Here is a 17399-nt window from a genome sequence, read left to right as displayed (position 1 = left end):
ATTTTTCATTGAACTGAAGAAAGCAAGTGAAAGTTGTGGTCCTTTGATATTATTTCTGTTGCTATGATGAAAACCAGATCAAAATGGGAATAAACAAAGAAGAGCCATAAAAGAGAAGAAAAAGTATAACTGATCAGTATGATACACTTATTTTAGAAACAAACCAGTGAGTAGAAAGTGTTTATATAGAAAATATTCTCACCTGCCAAGGATGAAATATTAATGATTACTCCTCCATCACCTCCATTTCCTTTTCTCATGTATTCTAGGCCAAGGTAGGTTCCTCTAATCACAGATGTCTGAAATAGAGGAAAAAGGGATAATTACACTCAAAATACCTATCTAACTTCTGTACTCCTAAGAAATAAAACTTGCTTTTATTGTGGTGCCTAGAACCTGTATTGATTTTCCAGTATTATTTATACTTTGAAGATTATAAATGCAGCAGATTCCACAGTAATACAACTCAATAACTTCAGAAACACACTTGCAATAGAGAGAAATAATATCAGCTTAATTATTTTTCTTAATAAGATACCAATCAAACTGAAATGCTACAATCTGAAATAAGTGGCGGATGAACTGATCCAAATTGCAGCATTTTTGTTGGGACACACTGTTCTTCATTATAAAAAATATGTATGGCCTGAATCTGAATGTTCACACTAACGCTTATAACTTTATTTGGCTCAAGGCATGAGAAATTTACACTTTTTAGGATCACGTGATGTATTTCTGGTCCCAAGATATTAAAAATTTGTATTCTTTTCTGACTGAAGTTACTGGAGTTTTACCATTCTTCTCAAATGAAAGTTAACCTAAACAGGAAATACAGAGAAAGTAAGAAAGTATTCTAATAGATGCAACACATTATTAGGGTAATATTTGTTGCAACGTGGTTTTTAAATATATTTTTTTACCTTTTTTTTTAAAGTAAAAACTTTGAGAAAGAAAATTTTGAGACCTGTATAATCTCGATTCCTTAAGATCTGTTTCCAAACCCTATTGCAATGAGAAATTCTGCTGCGATTCCTCTTACAGAAATTCAGACATTTAAACTGAGATGCCCAAAGATACATCAAGCCTGGGGTTATCAGCCTCCTGAATGAATCAAGAGAGTCTCTCCCAGAGAGTAAGTCACTTCATCTGAGATTTTAACAAGTTATAACAGAAAGGCAGCAGACAATGCTCCTAGTGGAAGATAAGAACTTTTGTGAAATGTTGCAATATTACTGCATTAGTGATGTGTTTCATAATTATTTACTGAGATTTTTAGATATTTATATTAAATATTCAATATTTCAAAATTCTGAAATAGAATTCTAAATTTTTCTTAAACAAAAAATTCTGATATAAAGATCTTTTTGTTTCTTTCCTGGAAAGTTTTGTTTCAGGTAACATGCTTTTTAAAATGTTTTGATTAATATGAAAAGACTGTTACTGATTAAATGTTTTAACAGAAACTTTCCAAAGAACTAGCTTCGGTCGTTTGAAAAATACTAAACTAAATCTGATTTCTCTTGCACGTCCTGGAAAGTAGCAGAGTCCTTATAAATATAGTGCAGTGCTGTTTAATGTTGTCGTGTGTAAATTTTAAAGGATTAATTGAAAACCAAGATCGCTAATGCCTGGTAGTGTTGCTGTAGTGGATACTTATTCTGAACATAAATTCATCAGCAGCTCAACTGAAATTAGATTTGGACTTAAGGGTGGGTGGTGGTTTTTTAATATAATAGGCTCTACACAAGGCATTTTAGAAAGGAAGAAGTTAATGCTGTTTATGGAGAGTAGGTGCAGGTCCTATCATGCCCTGGAGCAGTGGCTCAGCCTGCAGAACAAAGAAAATTCCTCTTAGGATGATTAAAGGATATAAATCAGTTGCAGAACAAAGCAGCTTGGGGCTCCTTGAGGATTTTCCTATTCCTCCAGCATTCTAATCCAAAGAGATAGCAGAGCTAGATGGGTCCTTGGCCAAACCACAATTATAAGACAAGAAAAAAGTGAGTAGCTTGCCTTTCCTATCAAACTCTGTACTGCTCTTCTCTCTGGAACCTGCTAACTTAGCATTTCTTCAAGTCACTGGGGAAGCCTTTTCGTTTGTGTAGGTGTTATGAGAGACTGTCTTCAGAATAATTGCCGACTTTCATTTGGATATTGCCCTTACACTTGCTGTCCTCCTTGCTTCATCAACTGTGGCTGGTCTAAGGTGACATGGCTATTTCTGATGTTTGGGCTGATAACATAAAGGATTATTCTGGAGATAAACTCTGAACCAAATATACAGGTGAGAACCACCTCGCTGTCTGTGCATTCAGCATATGAAACTTCAGGTGAAAGGCACTATGTGATAGTTCTTCCATTCTTGTGCCGGAATTACCCTCTCTCCAGGAGAGAAAATCCTTTTAATAGTTCTCCAAGGAAGAACAGCAGGGGCTGAAGTTACTGTAGTATGAAAGTCATACAATGTGTGCTTAGAAGTCTTAATGCCACTTTCTGTTTGAGCCTGTTGATCCAGCTGAGTTAATAAAGTGAAGCTGGCTTTCATATCTGGGTGCCAAACACTCAAATGGGAAAGAGGTTTTCCAAAGAACAACAGGCTTTGAACTATTGTTTTCCAAAGAACAGTAGCATATTGGGGTTTTATTTTGACTATTTTAAGATGAAAATATGTTGGGATACAACTTTGTACAAGAAAGTGTGATGCATTTTACAGTTGTTTTTTTACAATTCCTTTGTTTACAACTGCATTTATCTGCGTGGACGTTGTCCATAAATATGTCAAGAACAAAGAGTAGGAAAATAGTCAAATTTGCAATTAAATGCAGGTAAAAGGAAAATTGGGACAGCTGACTCACTTACCTAGATTTTTGCTCCTGGCTACTGAGAAACTGTTATGATTAAATTGGGAGAATAATATAAATGGTTATCCTCCTAGGTCCTGAAAAACCTGTGATCTTATTGATACTGCTGTTTTCTTATCAAAATACAGTGTTTTACTATAGCACGTAATGAAGATGGACCACTGAGGTGCACTGCAGGTCTGAGTGTGCTCCCGAGAGACAATTTTACTCTTCAACTGGCAGAGTAAAAAATTTGGGTTTTGTAGATTGGATTCTTTCCAATGAAGTTATAATGGTGAGTGTGGGACTATCATCTCCTCGTATTAACTTCCATAAATTACAGATTTAAATTAGGGGAGATCAGACATTCTGAAGCACCATATAGTAATTAATCCAAAACTTAGTGTCTGACAGCATGGTAAACTTTGCAAAATAACTGTGCAAATACTCAAAACATTTGCAGTTGCTTTTGGAAGAAGTATCAGCAGTAATTGGTAACTTATTTAACAAATGGTTAAATAGTAATTTAGGTATAAGTGTCAAAATCAGAAACAAAACTTACAAAATCTGTGATTCTTGACATGTTTCTAAATCCCATGACTGTATAGATTTAGTTGTATTGTTCTACAAAAATAAATCCTTCAGTGCTGAAGATGAGTACTGTATTGTTACCAAGGTCATAAGGCAATATGAATTGCTTTGAGAGAACAAAATTGTAACCAGTCCTAACACTTTGTGTAGTTTTCTGAGCTAATCTAATTCAGTGCTAGGAATATCCAACAATAAACAAATGAAAGAGCCATTGACTTATGGTTTCATAAAGCAGGTTAACACAGAGCTGGAATTTAACCCAATATCATTTCACTTCCATACTGTGATGTTTTAAATTGATGGCTATCTATAAGGGAACATTTCAAAATACTTTATGAACTGTAAGATGAACTTCAAAAGTCTGAAACTAAATGCTGCTAGTGATATCTAAAATTTTGACATTTTCCTTTGGACAGGGACGTGGGACTGATACTGTCTTTCATGTAGATTTTCTAGGAAGCAGACAGGTTGTAGCAGGCATGCAAGTCCCTTGGCATACCTAGGTATCGGTTAGTTTACTTGCTATATGAAATGAAATTGCAGGCTCCTGAATTGAATTTCCAGCTCAAAGTGTGGAAAACAAGAAGCTTAGGGAGGGAGAGGAAGAAAGAAGAAAGAAATAGGAATGTGCAGTAGGATTTGGTCATTTGCTAGAAATCAGTAGCTTTGGTACAATGTTTCAATTTTTTACTGTTCGGTTTTCTTTACTTCCCTGCCCTCCCTGTCCAACATACATCCCTGAAGGACTTCCGAATAGTAGTGCAATTTGAGTAGGTGGGCTTTAGTTCTTAGTTCAAAGAAACTTGCTTTTCATTGTACTTCTACATTGGTTACTTTAAACACACATTAAAACTGTAAGCTAAGAAATACAGTGACTTACTCTGCAATTAAGGTAAGTCTGTGTCCTTCCTAGTGCAATCTGAACAACAGAAATAATTATACTAACAGGCTTCTTTATCCACTTAGAGGATTGACCCTCATGCCACTGATTTCAAGGTAAGTGGTACTTCTCAGTTTTTGGTGGACATGTGTCTCTTGCTAGGCACTTAGTCTTCTTTCTGACATCAAATTATGCTGAAGAATAAGTAACTTAGCTATTGAACAATAGAGCAAGGTGTGTGGACCAGAAGGTTGCAGCATACTCCCAATGGATCCCTTTTATGGCTTGCACAATGACTAGTCTTGTGATGATCATGAAGCCTTTGTCCCAAAAATAAATAAAATTAGCCGCTTCCGAAGTTTACCTAGTTACCCTTATGGTTTCTACCAATACATTAATTGGCCTTTTGAGGAATAATTTCTCACTAATGAACAAATGAATTGATTTTGCAAGGTTCACTAGATGCTGGTACCTTTATTTCACCATGAGCTATATTGAAAAGAGCCACACATATGTATATACAGTGTTGCATTCTATTCTCTGTAGTACCAATCTAAGTATTTTGCAGGGACAAAGCCTGAGTTAAGTAGACTTAATTTTAGAAAAGGACTTTCCTAAATTCACAGAAGCTTGTTACCGTTGCCATTTATGGAAACTAATTCTGCAATGCCATGAAAAATTTAAAAGCTTGGAATTGTTGGGTACTACCACATTTTGCCTGGTAATTCAGGGCAAGACTGTCACACACCTGAAGAAATCTTACATGTGTATTTGAATTCTAGTTGTCTCTGGGCATCACTTTAATACTTGGATCTCATATGACTGTGTTTTTTGGCATGGCCAAGTTATGGCCTGCAGTTTAAAGTTTTGCCAGAATAAGGTGTTACAATGTGCAAAATCATCACATAAACAGGAGTTAATTATGATTTTGCTGTCAAATTCTTTCATAAGTCTATTTAATTTCATTTGGAGAACTGGTTTAAAGATATCTGCAAAATAATTAATTTGTTGGCATGAGAAAACAATAAGATAGTCAAAATGGTATGTAAAGCACTTCAGTACTTTTGATTCAGGTAATTAAAATGTAAACATATGTGATACCAGTACTGCTACATTTAACTGTATTCTGCAACCTATATCAGTTTTCATAAACCTCTGATAAAAGCATAAAAAAGGAACCTGAAAGTAATTTTTGGGATTATCTTCATATAAAATGTGCTAAGTGCATTTGTAAAGAGAAAAGATACTGTAATTACAGCAGCTACTATAATTACAGTGATTCCAGAAAGCCTACATCATCAACACGAGATAAAATTAGGGAAGCTTCTTAGAACATCAAATTGTGTTTAACCAACGTATATGTGCAAGGCCCAGAAAGATGTGGGCACTTTTTTTAGGGAGTTGAGAAAAAAAAAATCGGATTATAAAATTTCTGGATTCCTTAGGCATAGGTTCTTATAAAGTTGAATGCAAGAAACACTGTTCTTATCATGCTGGAGGACTGTAAGTAGGACTCTTGATAAGAATGTATGTGTCATATATCCTTATGCTAGTTTGTGCATGGGTGAGTGTGTGATGGACTTCTGAAATTATATTAGTAATATACATTTAAAATTAAATTTCTGTATGGCTGCCAAGATCTTTTTTTATATACCATAATAACAAGAATGTAGATTTGTAAGGGAATGAGTAGTTGAAGCTGCCATTGATCAAGCTGATACCTATCAAGTCAACACTGTCAGCTTTGGAATTTTGAGATGAGGAATAGATGGCATTGCTGGAATACTTAACTAAAAAGGTTATTAGAAATATTAATAAAGTAATGAAAAGATGTTGTTTAGCACAAAATACAGCAAAATGGTAAAAAGCACTGCAACAGGAATCTCTCTTTAGTGGTTGATACTTCCCTCTCCCCCCTGCCAACTTTATCATGCTGTCTTTTCTTGCACTTAGAAAACTGTAATGAATACAAGTAGGAATTATTATCTCTCTTTTCCCTTCTAAATTAAGTCCCATTTTTTGAACCTGCTTCTTCATTTCTGTTTTTCATGCTTTCTCAAGCAGTACTACCAGGGACCTTCCTTACAGTCCTTTAAAAACGTTCCTGAAGACCAACCGGTTTTGTGAACTGTTTTAGCCATAAAAAACACACCCTACACGTGTTTGTTCTGATTTATCTTGCTCTGTACTACTCTAGTTTTGTACTTTGTACTTTAAACTGAGGCAGGGAATATTTGTTGTATCGCTATATAAATTATACCACTAAGATGAAGACTGGCATGTAAAGGATTTTTTTCCCCCTTTGTTCAAGCAGAAAATATGTGCATAATGTGTACCAAAATGTGTGGCCACAGAAGTTATTCCTGTTCTTGGGGAGAGTACAAAGGATACGACGTCAGGGAAATAGAGACATTTTGAAATAATATATTTTATACATGTTTTGTTCCTTTCTCTACAAGAAGCAAAAAATATTTATGGAACCAACCAATATAACGTATTACATGCAGCAGCTGTTATTCTTCCATTGTTATCATTAAAAAGCAAAAAGTACAATATGTTACGTATCAGTTTATGGAAACTACAGCAACTAAATAGAAATAAACGAGTTAGTTAACTCAAGGTTAGACTTTCTTAGAAGAAAGGATATTAAAATCAAAGATAAATGATCTTAGTGTCCTTGATTTAACCCACATAGGTGTACTTCTACTCTGCTTGATCACCTTAGACATTCTTAATCCAGTCACCAGCATGTATTGATGAAATCTTTTAAGTCTCAACTATGGATTAAGTCATGAGGACATTTATGGCAAATTTATCTATACAATAATGCATAAACTATGATCTTCCTCTTTTTTTTTTCTTTTTTTTATTTTTTTTACCCACCTATGGTTGGCTTCGGCCCAATCACTGGTAATAATAAAAAAAAAACCCAAAGAGTTGGAAATCATTTAGGTTGGAAAAGACCCTTAAGTCCATTGAGTCCAACTGTTAACCCAGCACTGCCAAGTCCACCACTAAACTATGTCCCTAAGCACCACACCTACATGTATTTTAAATACCACCAGGGACAGTGGCTCAACCGTTTTCCTGGGCAGACTCTTCCAATGCTTGACAATCCTTTTGATGAAGAAATTTTTCCTAATATCCAATCTAAACCTCCCCTGGCACAACTTGAGGCCTTTACCTCATGTCCTATCGCTTGTTACTTGGGAGAAGAGACCAACACCCGCCTCACTACAACCTCCTTTCAGGTAGTTGTAGAGAGTGTTAAGATCTACCCTGAACTTCCTTTTCTCCAGGCTAAACAACCTCAGTTCCCTAGCAGTTCCTCATCAGACTTGTGCTACAGACCGTTCACCAACTTTGTTGCCCTTCTGTGGACCCGCTCCAGCACCTGAATATCTCTCTTGTAGTGAGGGGCCCAGAACTCAACACATTATTCTAGCTGCAGCCTCACCAGTGCTGAGTACAGGGGGGACAATCACTGCCCTGCTGGCTACGCTGTTTCTGATACAGGCCAGGATGCTCTTGGCCTTCTTGGCTATCTGGGCACAAATTGGCTCATGTTCAGCTGCTGTCGACCAACACCCCCAGGTCCTTTTCCACTGAGCAGCTTTCCAGCCACAATTCCCCAAGCCTGGAGAATTGTATGGGGTTGTTGTGACCCAAGTGCAGGACCCAGCACTGAGCCTTGTGGAACTTCAGACAATTGGCCTCAGCCCATCAATCCAATCTGTCCAGGTCCCTCTGTAGAACCTTCCTACCCTCCAGCAGATCAACACTCCCCCCCAACTTAGTGTTGTCTGCAAAATAGTAGAAGGGGTTCTCAATGCCTTCTGTTTAAAGCTCTTGGAATTGAAAAATTGCTTGGTCATCACTCTAAGTTATGAAATCTACCTGGACATTAAATATCTTCAAGAGATGCTGCTCAAAGATGCCTTCGTTTTTTGAGTTAATTTAAAGGTGAAGCACAGGCAACTGTGTTTCCCACATAGACTTCAATTTTTCTGCTAATGACTATCTATCTGTGCTTGCAAATTCCTGTTACTTCACAGTGTAAATTTTCCTGATGTTTATCAGAATATTTTAGAAATGAAAGAGGAAGAAATATATGCAGTTAAATTTTAAAGAAAATGTAAAGAAAAGGCAAAGGAAATTGAACAAATGTATTTCTCCTATTGTAAAAATTTTAATCTGTGGTCTAAGTTCAGTCCCTTCCAAGATAAGGGAATCTGATCTTGGACAGATATAAAAGATCAAGAAAAAAAATTATTAAATCTAACTCTTTTTTCCCAAATGCATATTTTCCCATTAATTTTTCTGTAACTTGTCTTATATACAGCTTGTGCTACTTTTCCTGATTTTTTTTGTTAGTTTGTTTTCATAGAGTCGTTAGGATTCGAAGACTTAGGTATCTTTGTCCTTAAAACTGTTCTCAAAAACAAACTGCAACTTTTTATCATGAGCTTTCTTGTTGCATTGACAATTTCCAAATGATTCAATGAAGAAAACTCCACTCTTACAGGCTTCCTTTTGCTACTTTCTTTGCAGATCTAAATGATAACACACTGTGAGGATGGTTAGAGGTGACTTGCTGAATTGCCATCAAATTAGAACTTCACATGTGGTAAAATACAAGCTAGTCAGAATTTTATTAACCTGGAAAGCCGACCTTATCTTTGGAGCTTAGATCTCCTGGCAGTGTAGTCTAAATTAATGTTTTTCTGCCTGAGAAACAGATATCGTGGTCTCACCTGATGAAATACCATATAATATCAAAGAACTGGTAATAGTCTGAAAATAAATTTTACAGGCTTATTGAATGTACTGGATTTTAGTAAGTAAGCTTAAGTGGTGTGCATCTATCTGTAGCGATGGTGAAACGGCCTATATTAAAAGCTCAGATTGTATGCTTGCTTCATTGGTGAAGCAAATGAAGAGCTCTTGGTTTAAGTTTTCTTGTAATACCAACAAATTTACTCTCTAATGCAGGCCAGCTGAGTCTCACAGGTAACTAAAATGTTCCAAAACATTCATACAAACAGACTGGCCTCCGGTAGGTGCAGCTCTTCTGCTTTTGGTACCAAATTGTTACACTGACCTGGGATTCCACTGGGTTTTATAGAAAGAGAATGTTTGGTACTAGCCTGAGTACCTCTACACAGTGCTGTATGTCTTGGATAGGAAACTTAAAGGACCCACCACACACACACATATTGGTTAGTACGTATGCAGTTATGTGGTTATTGTTTCAATAGCTGTGCTTACCAATCCAGTAGTCAATGTTCTGTGATATGGCACAATCTGTGTCAGCCAAGGGCTGTTAAGTGTATTCCAGCATTAAATACTGAAGTATGAACACGTGAAAGGAGACAATGCTTACCAAGTTAATTTGTATAGTGCTTTCCCAGTCCTTCTCATTGTTCACTCCAGCATTATTAACCACAATATCCAGCCTTCCAAAATGTTCAATTACTTTTTTGAAAGCACCTATAGTAAGATCCAAGGGTGAAATTTCTTAGCACTTATGGAAAGCAAGATCTAAAAATACAATGCATGCATACAAATTAATGTTCTTTTAGTCTACCAAAATGTCTTCTCTGTTTTCTTAACCACTAATGAGCAATGAAGTTCTTTGTCTAACCACTCACCAATATTAAACATATTCAGGAAAAATGAAAGAATTAAGATACCATAGTTGCCTTTTCATTCAGTTTTATAATGCTTGATAAGAGGAGCTAATGAAATTACTTAGCATCCATACATTTTATATTAGATAGGATGCTTGGCACCCTAATTGTATAAATTAAACATTTATAGATTGATTTGTAATAGTTTAATTTATCTAGTGAATTCAAGATTTGGCATAATCTACTTTAAATGTAAAATAAAAGCCTTGTGTTTGCAACCATGTTCTTGGTTGAGTCTGAATTCAACCTAAGAACCCAATTCTTATTCAGTAATGTAACTAGTATGAATCTTTCAACTACAAATAATTCATCATAAATGGATAAATTTAAACAAGAATTATCAATAAATTTCTATACCTTTACTTGTTCGGTAACTTTAATAATGTTTTTCAAATTCAAATCTTCTTCCTTCTGCAGATGAAAATAGTGACCCATCTTCCAAAGAATTTCAAAATAAAGAACTGGGAAACTTCCACAGTGACATTGTGTTCTCCCAGGTGACAGTGTTTGAACTAAGAGAAAAGATGTGTATGGAAAAACATGATGATGTCATAGTGATGAGCAAGCTCATCTAGGCTGGCTCTGCTTTGACAGGATAGTTGGATGAGATGACCTCCAGATGTTCATTCCAGACTAAGATTTTCCACGACTGCAGACATTATCTGACATGTATATATAGCTTTTTTGTTTTTCCCTCCAAATATTGTTCCTTATCACTAAATATTTATGTTAACCAAGATGTCTGTCGCCCTGCCCTGTATTGTTTTAAAAATTATCCTTTGGTGACTGGAAAAAACCCCCAATCTTAGAGTATTTCAAGTACACTGAAATTATGCTTGACAGGCCTTAATGAAACCACTTCATTAAAAGGTAATCCCAGGACCATCTTATTTCTCTGATCTTTACTCTTTGGCTATTAGTGTCAACCAGGATCATAACAGCAGCTTTGAGACATGTACCTTTTTGCAGCAGTTGCAGGGGCTTACAAAGTTTTTTCCTTGCACCAGATGGTCGGTACTGCTACAGCCTTTTCTTTGCCTGAATGCTGCAAGTCCATCTCAGTCATCATCTTGTCATCAGAACAAGAGCTGGGCAGCTGATGGGAAAGGTTTTATTTGTTCAACTGCCTTTATTGTACAGCTTTTTCTAATATTCTTATTCTGTACTAGAATAATATTACTAAAACTCTATTTTTGGCTGTCTGCCTTTTTGGCTTCTGCTGTTTGTTGCTAATTCATTCTCTGGTTTCTCTACTTAACTCTTCAATCACTTCTCATCTTTCCAATCCTGCATCAGTATGGGCACATGAAAACCTTTGGCTTTATCAGGAGCAGAACTTATATTTTAATATAGCTTCAATGAGTAAAATAAGTACAAAATAGCTTCCAAATTTTGCATAGCAAAGAAATAACATCTTTTATCAACCTCATTCTTAATAAAATATTTTGCCTTCAAAGCCCACCATGGATAATAGTACTTTTGCCTATTATTTATTAAATCCACACAGTCTTAACTAATTGTAGTTTTCTAGTTTACACATTGAGAAATGATCCAAAAGTTTTTTAGCTGTTTTCATATCTAAATAAAGAATGATTACCAAATTTGGAATATTTCTCATAAAAGTTTATCTTCCTACAGTAATCCCATATATTCCCTAAAAACAAAAAGAAAAATCTCTTTATAAATCCTTTATAAAGTTATCACCTGCACATCAGTTTAAACTGACTTGTTCTTCCCTTTTTGAATGTAGAATAATTCTATGTTTACGTTGCACACTAGTTAGTGCTTATGGAATCATAAAAATTAAAAGCAGATGGTCATGTAAAATACTGCATGAAGAAAAATGAAAAATTAAGAGGAGCATCCATTTTAACAGAGAGGTAAGAAAAAGTGGAAAGTAAGTACAGACATCAGTTATATGTGAGCTTCCTAAACATTCATGGAAAGCAAAAGTACATGTATGGTGATTTTTCAAAAGTAGGACAAGTTAGATTTTTGTGGGGGACTGTGTGAAAAAGCCACTAGAGAAAAAAGCAGAGGCAAGACTTGAAAGTAGATGAAGCAGCTAATTTCCTACCCATAAGCCTTATGCACCTACAGATACTAGTTCTAGTACTGTGACTTGTTTCATACCGAAAGGGCTAAAGTTAAAATAAGAGGAACTTCTTTCATGCACATGACCTTTCACATAAAGGGCAAGTACAGGACTTGATGCATCCACTAAGAACTTTAAACACCAGAATGAAATTAATCTAAGTTTATTAAGTAGTGGCTTGTAATTACAAGTGCAAAATTAGGATAATAAAGCAAGAAAAATAGCCCTAACCAACAAAACCACTAAAAAATGCCCCAGAAACCCCAAAGGATTGTAAGACATGATTGCAAATTTATACTTCCTGCATTAAGATTAATGCAGTATCAGAGAAGCATAAGCATAAATTCTTGCTCTCATTCCTTGCGAAAGCCCATTCTGATCCTATTCCGATTTCTCTTTTCCTACTAACTTGGTTCCAAAACCTCCCCTACAGACCTGTCCTGCTCCCTCCAGTTCCCAGCTCACTCCTCTGTTGGTCCTGCACCAGCCTGGCACTAAAGGGAGGAGGGATCATGAGGGAGAAAGCACACTGAGGTAACACCCAACCTGCAGCACATGCCATTCCTACCTCTTGGATGCTTTTTCTTGCTCCTATCAGCCTACCTGATAAAAACTTTTTTGCCGATTAGAGCAGAGCTCAAATTGAAAGTCCAGCACCTCTCTCACAGACAGATGAAGTAAAGCTTTGAAATTGAGCATAATCACGCTAAGTTGGAGTGATGAAGAATACTGCCGAATCCTGAACTAGTTAGAATCATTTGTGAAAGAGGAATGGATATGCTCAACCAGCGCTGCTGTTGAGAAAACGTCCGGTTAAGCGTAGTGAATAAAAGCAGAACTAAAAACGTTCACATCTAGCCTGGGGAATGGGCACTGACAAAAGCGATGTCAAAATGTGAATCTGAGTCACTACTTATGAATGCATCATTTAATAATGAAACTTTGATGAAGTGATGTGCCTGATATGAAATATTGTGAAGGGCACATCGACATTATATGATACTCTAAGAACTCAGTAGGGAACACAATTTATTTACTAAGTAGAAAACAAGTGGAAATCACGTCTGAGGGAAGTTCTTTGCCGTTCTCTGCGTCTGCAAAATATGTGTGTAATGTTATCAACCCATATTTAACACCGTGTAAAGCAGCGTGCCATCTTTTGCCAGCCCTACTTTCAGCTACAGCAGAACACGCTGAAAGTAAGTGTGCTGTATGGAAAGAGCACTGCAACCCAGAGCAGAATTTATTACTCCTGTGACGAGGGAATGCAGCTTGGAGTCTATACTGAAGCCTCATAAAAAGCAAGTCTGTGCTTTAAAGTTTATATATATTACTCATAAAATAACAATTATCTTCTGTAGAAGCTTTCACGCAAAAATATCACACACAGCGCTCAATGAAAATGGTTTCTTTGGCTTTTCTTTACAATGTGCCAAGTAACACGGTGAAATACACGCATGCTGGTAGCAATATTTCCCATCTGCAGGTTCAGAAACAAATCCTTTTTGAGTCACTGTCAGAAGATATTGGGAGTAGGCTGTCCTCCAGAAACCTTAATTGCACATTTATTGGTGCAGCAGCCCAGGCGCCTTCAGGTTGCTGCATGTTAAGCCGGAGCCCAGCGCTGACAGTTTCCTTCTTACCTTTCAGCTGCTCCTGATCTGTAACGTCGCATTGGATGAACACCGTCCTCTGCGCTTCAAACTGCTCGTCCAGGGCCGCCTTGCTCTCCTGCCCAGCCTCGGAGTTGCGGTCCAGCAGGGCCACCTGAGCGAGGACGGAGGGACAGGCTGAGCGGCGGGTGGGCAGACGGACGGGTGCCGCGCCGAGGAGAGCCCGGGGGCTGCCGCCGCCCCGCACCCGCAGGTGCCAGGCAGAGGGGCGAGGCGGGAGGCGGAGGGGAGGGCAGGGGCTCCTCCCGGGGCTTACCTTCGCGCCCTTGCCCAGCAGCGCCTGGACGAAAGCCCGGCCGATGCCCTGCGCCCCGCCGGTGACCAGAGCCACCTTCCCATTGACGTGCATGGCCGCCGCCGCCGGCCCCGCGCCCGCCGAGCTGGAACCAACCTAGCGCGGTGTCACCTGCCCGGTTTCTTCCCTCCTTCGCTCGCTCGCTCACTCGCTCCCTCCCTCCTGCCCTCCCTCTTTCCCTCCTCCTCCTCCTGTCGCCGCCGCGGCGGCTCATTCCCCACCGCTCCCCTCTCGTGTGACCGAAAGCAGCCTGGGCGGGGGGAGTAGGGGTGGAGTAGGTCATTAAATCGTTCTCCCGAGTGCCTGGATCACCCCCAGAGTCGAAGGGCCAGAGAGGGGATCAACTTCAACCCCTCTTCAGTCCCCGGGCTTCCAGCGACGACCGGCTCCCGCTCGGCGGTCCCAGGGCAGGGGTCTGAGGCACCCGCCGCTCATCTCGGCGCGAGGGAAGAGCCTTTGCACCTCCATAAATCGCGTGAGAAGCGGCTACGAGCTCTGATAAGGGCTCTTGGCAGCTTCTAAGGCCGTGTGCGTTTTGGTTGGCCCAAGTTGTGTCAGCAGCGGGGTGAGGAATTGAAAGAAAGTTCAGCCTCGGAAAAAAAACAAACATAGCACCTTTTTTTCACACTTCACAATACCCTACTAGCCTTCTCCCTTTCATTGTGTCAGTAAGTAGAATTTGTTTGTATAAAAAACCCAGCCGTTAAAAGTTATTGATATTAGACATATTGAGACAAGTACTTTCTAGACGTTTTCAGCTCTATGGCTAACATAGCTTGTACCTTAAAAAATATCTGACCACTGTTGCAGTTTATAAGCCAAATTCTGCTACATTGATTTATATGCAACTAAAATTTATCAATGCTGAGATATAACACTGTGCAGTAGAAATAAGAGCAACCTTAATGATTTAAAAGATTAAATAAATTTTCTTGTTTGTTAGCCTGTTATAAGATTCACAAATGGTATCTCATAGAAAATAGTGTTGTGGAGTGTTGAGTAGATGAGAAAAGCCCATTGCTCCAATCTTCAGCTGTATGAACATATGTACATCATGTGTGTGTGTGTGTGTATTAACACACGCTTGTCTTTTGGGTTCTCTGGGGTTTTTTTTGGCTGGTGTACCAGGTTTAAACTTTTTGCTGTGTTTTCAAGGCCCTGAAGTTCTCTGACTCAGACTTCACCTGTATCGTTACTGCTTGTTGCCATTTTAACTTGCTTCCAGCAACAGTGTGCCTATTTTGTCCATCTCTTATCTCAGCTGCCTGTTTTCTACTAGGTTGCCTTCCTGTATGGAATTCCTTTTTTTTTTTTTTATATTACCTGAAAGAAACAAATTACATTGTTCCTAACACCAGCAAACTGTTAGACAACCATTGAGGTAACTATGTTACCTAATTGAGTAAATTGAGTAACACAAGATCTTATTATTATAACCTTTGTCCTTAAAAATGTGAACTAATACAATCCAGCTGCTAAATTGGACTGCAGCCATTTAGTTTTCCTAAAGATCATGATTCACTTCATAAAAGCAGTCAGAGCTGGCCTCTGGGATTAGTGATTTGTTTGAATATGATCTCTGTTTCTGTGAGGCCTCCAGATTGCTTTGGAGCTGTGAAATTTGTGCCACCTAAATTGCCATGCCTAATGAGCTCTTTCCCAACCAGCTGAGCCAGCTTCCCTGATTTGTAGAGAGACAAGTATAGTGCCAGGTCAAAGGCTATCATGAGAACAATATTACCACACAGGGACCTAACAACAGCCTTACAGTGGAGTCTTCCACCCTCAACCCAACCCTGAAAAGCCCCCTCCCCACCCTGTTTGGCCAAGTCTTGATCAACATCTGTCATAGTCTTTATTTCTAGGACATACTAGTATTTTCTTTAAGTGCTAAGCAAAGAAAAAGATCAATAAACTCCTCTGTGTTTCCAAACAGCTATAGCTGGAATGACCTTCGGCAGCTGCGCTTTCTAAATTGTTGGTAACTTGGCATGAATGTTACGAACAATCTCAACTCTTCTGAGATGCTGGAATGCTTTAAGAGCTGAGTGCTCTTTGTTTCTGTAAAACAAATCTTACAAGTTTGTGTCCCAAAGATCAGTTGGTTGAATATAATGCTGGGTATGATAGGTTGAAATTGTTTAAAAGTATTGTGATAAACTAACCCAGCGCTTCTAACTCTGATTTTATTGGCTGAATGGACTCTTTCCATTATTCCATTCAAGAACCTAAATGACACCTCTTGCAAGATGGAAAAAAAAAAAACCCAACCAAAATCCAAAGAAAAAGTCCTCCATGTCAGTACCCATGACCTTGGCAAAATACATTTGAAAATAGAGACAGTGTTCCTAGCTAGAACAGTATGCGCCAATCCTCCAAATCCAGGAGGAAGTAATAGAAGGATGGCTCTGTGATTTATCCCTGGACCCAGCAGAGATGGCTTGGCTGTTAGGCATACGTGTGCTCTGCTCCTCCAAGCCACACTGGATTTGCTACTGACTTACTACAGGTGCTCTTCAGAACTTTGTTGCAACGTAATCCTTTACCACCACAAGTTTGTAATATGACCAACTGCAAAAAAAAAGAAAATGTTGCCCATAAGAAAAAGCTCTTTGTAGAACCTTACCTTGTTAAAAATATAGAGTCAGCATCTCAGTCTTCACAATGAAATTTGAGGGGTGAGGAGGTGGGGGTGTAGTTATGAAATATTTTTTCTTCGTGATTCATAAATTGACAGTTTTTAAGCCTTTCCTTCAGTTTTCATAAAAGCTTTCATAGAAGCATCTGGACTCCCACTTTGTAATGTTTCAGTGGTCCAGATTTTCAGATAAGCTATTCTTAAGAAAAAACAGTACTTGACCGCATAAAAAGTTGGAAGAGCTGTCACAATGGGCAGTAACATACTATAAAGGTTCTATCTTCCTAAGTGGCCAGCTGACAGAAGACAGAACATATGCTTTGGGTACCTTATTCTGTGTGTAATAGAAGCTGATATGCTCATTTAAGAAAATGTGATATAGTTAAAACTGATGCTGCATTATTCAATGGTAGAGTCAAACCAAATCATATCACACTTTAGATTTTTTTTTCACTGAAAGGTGCTCTAACACTTGCCCAAGAGGTTTATTATCCAACCTTGGCAGAATACATTTGAAATTAGCGACAGTGATCCTAGATAGACTCAAAAATATGACAACTATTATCTGAAATCACAGGCATGAAAAGATATTAAATGACTCCTTTAATGTTTGATTTGGGTGCGTTGAGAGACAAATAATGTAGTTTCTGTTCAAAGTTAAGAAATAACAATAATATTAAATAATGTCTTATATGCC

General features: G+C 38.1%; 1 protein-coding gene and 1 long non-coding RNA gene across 6 annotated transcripts in view; one reads left to right on the top strand and one right to left on the bottom strand.

Annotated features, from left to right (window-relative positions):
- Positions 1-14267, bottom strand: part of HPGD (15-hydroxyprostaglandin dehydrogenase) — a 27075-nt gene extending 12808 nt beyond the window's left edge. Inside the window, exons 1-5 of one of the 5 annotated variants that reach the window (XM_030492719.1) lie at positions 13740-13820; positions 10961-11097; positions 10359-10513; positions 9695-9801; positions 203-299 (exon numbers count right to left, since the gene is read on the bottom strand). In XM_030492719.1, coding sequence (XP_030348579.1) covers positions 203-260 — 58 coding nt within the window. In that variant the 5' untranslated portion in view covers positions 261-299; positions 9695-9801; positions 10359-10513; positions 10961-11097; positions 13740-13820. Of the gene's footprint in view, positions 1-202; positions 300-9694; positions 9802-10358; positions 11098-13739; positions 13864-14025 lie in introns of those variants that run through there. The other 4 variants (XM_030492716.1, XM_030492717.1, XM_030492718.1 and 1 more) reach the window with 4 other exon arrangements.
- The window catches only part of LOC115610746, a 20413-nt gene extending 3014 nt beyond the window's left edge, over positions 1-17399 (top strand). The window contains exons 2-3 of the long non-coding RNA XR_003992327.1: positions 1042-1132; positions 13747-17399. This is a non-coding gene — a long non-coding RNA (uncharacterized LOC115610746). The remainder of the gene's footprint in view (positions 1-1041; positions 1133-13746) is intronic.

This window comes from Strigops habroptila, chromosome 7 (genome assembly GCF_004027225.2).
Source record: "Strigops habroptila isolate Jane chromosome 7, bStrHab1.2.pri, whole genome shotgun sequence".
NCBI classification, from domain to species: Eukaryota; Metazoa; Chordata; class Aves; order Psittaciformes; family Psittacidae; genus Strigops; species Strigops habroptila.
This window is presented reverse-complemented; position numbering and strand designations above follow the sequence as displayed.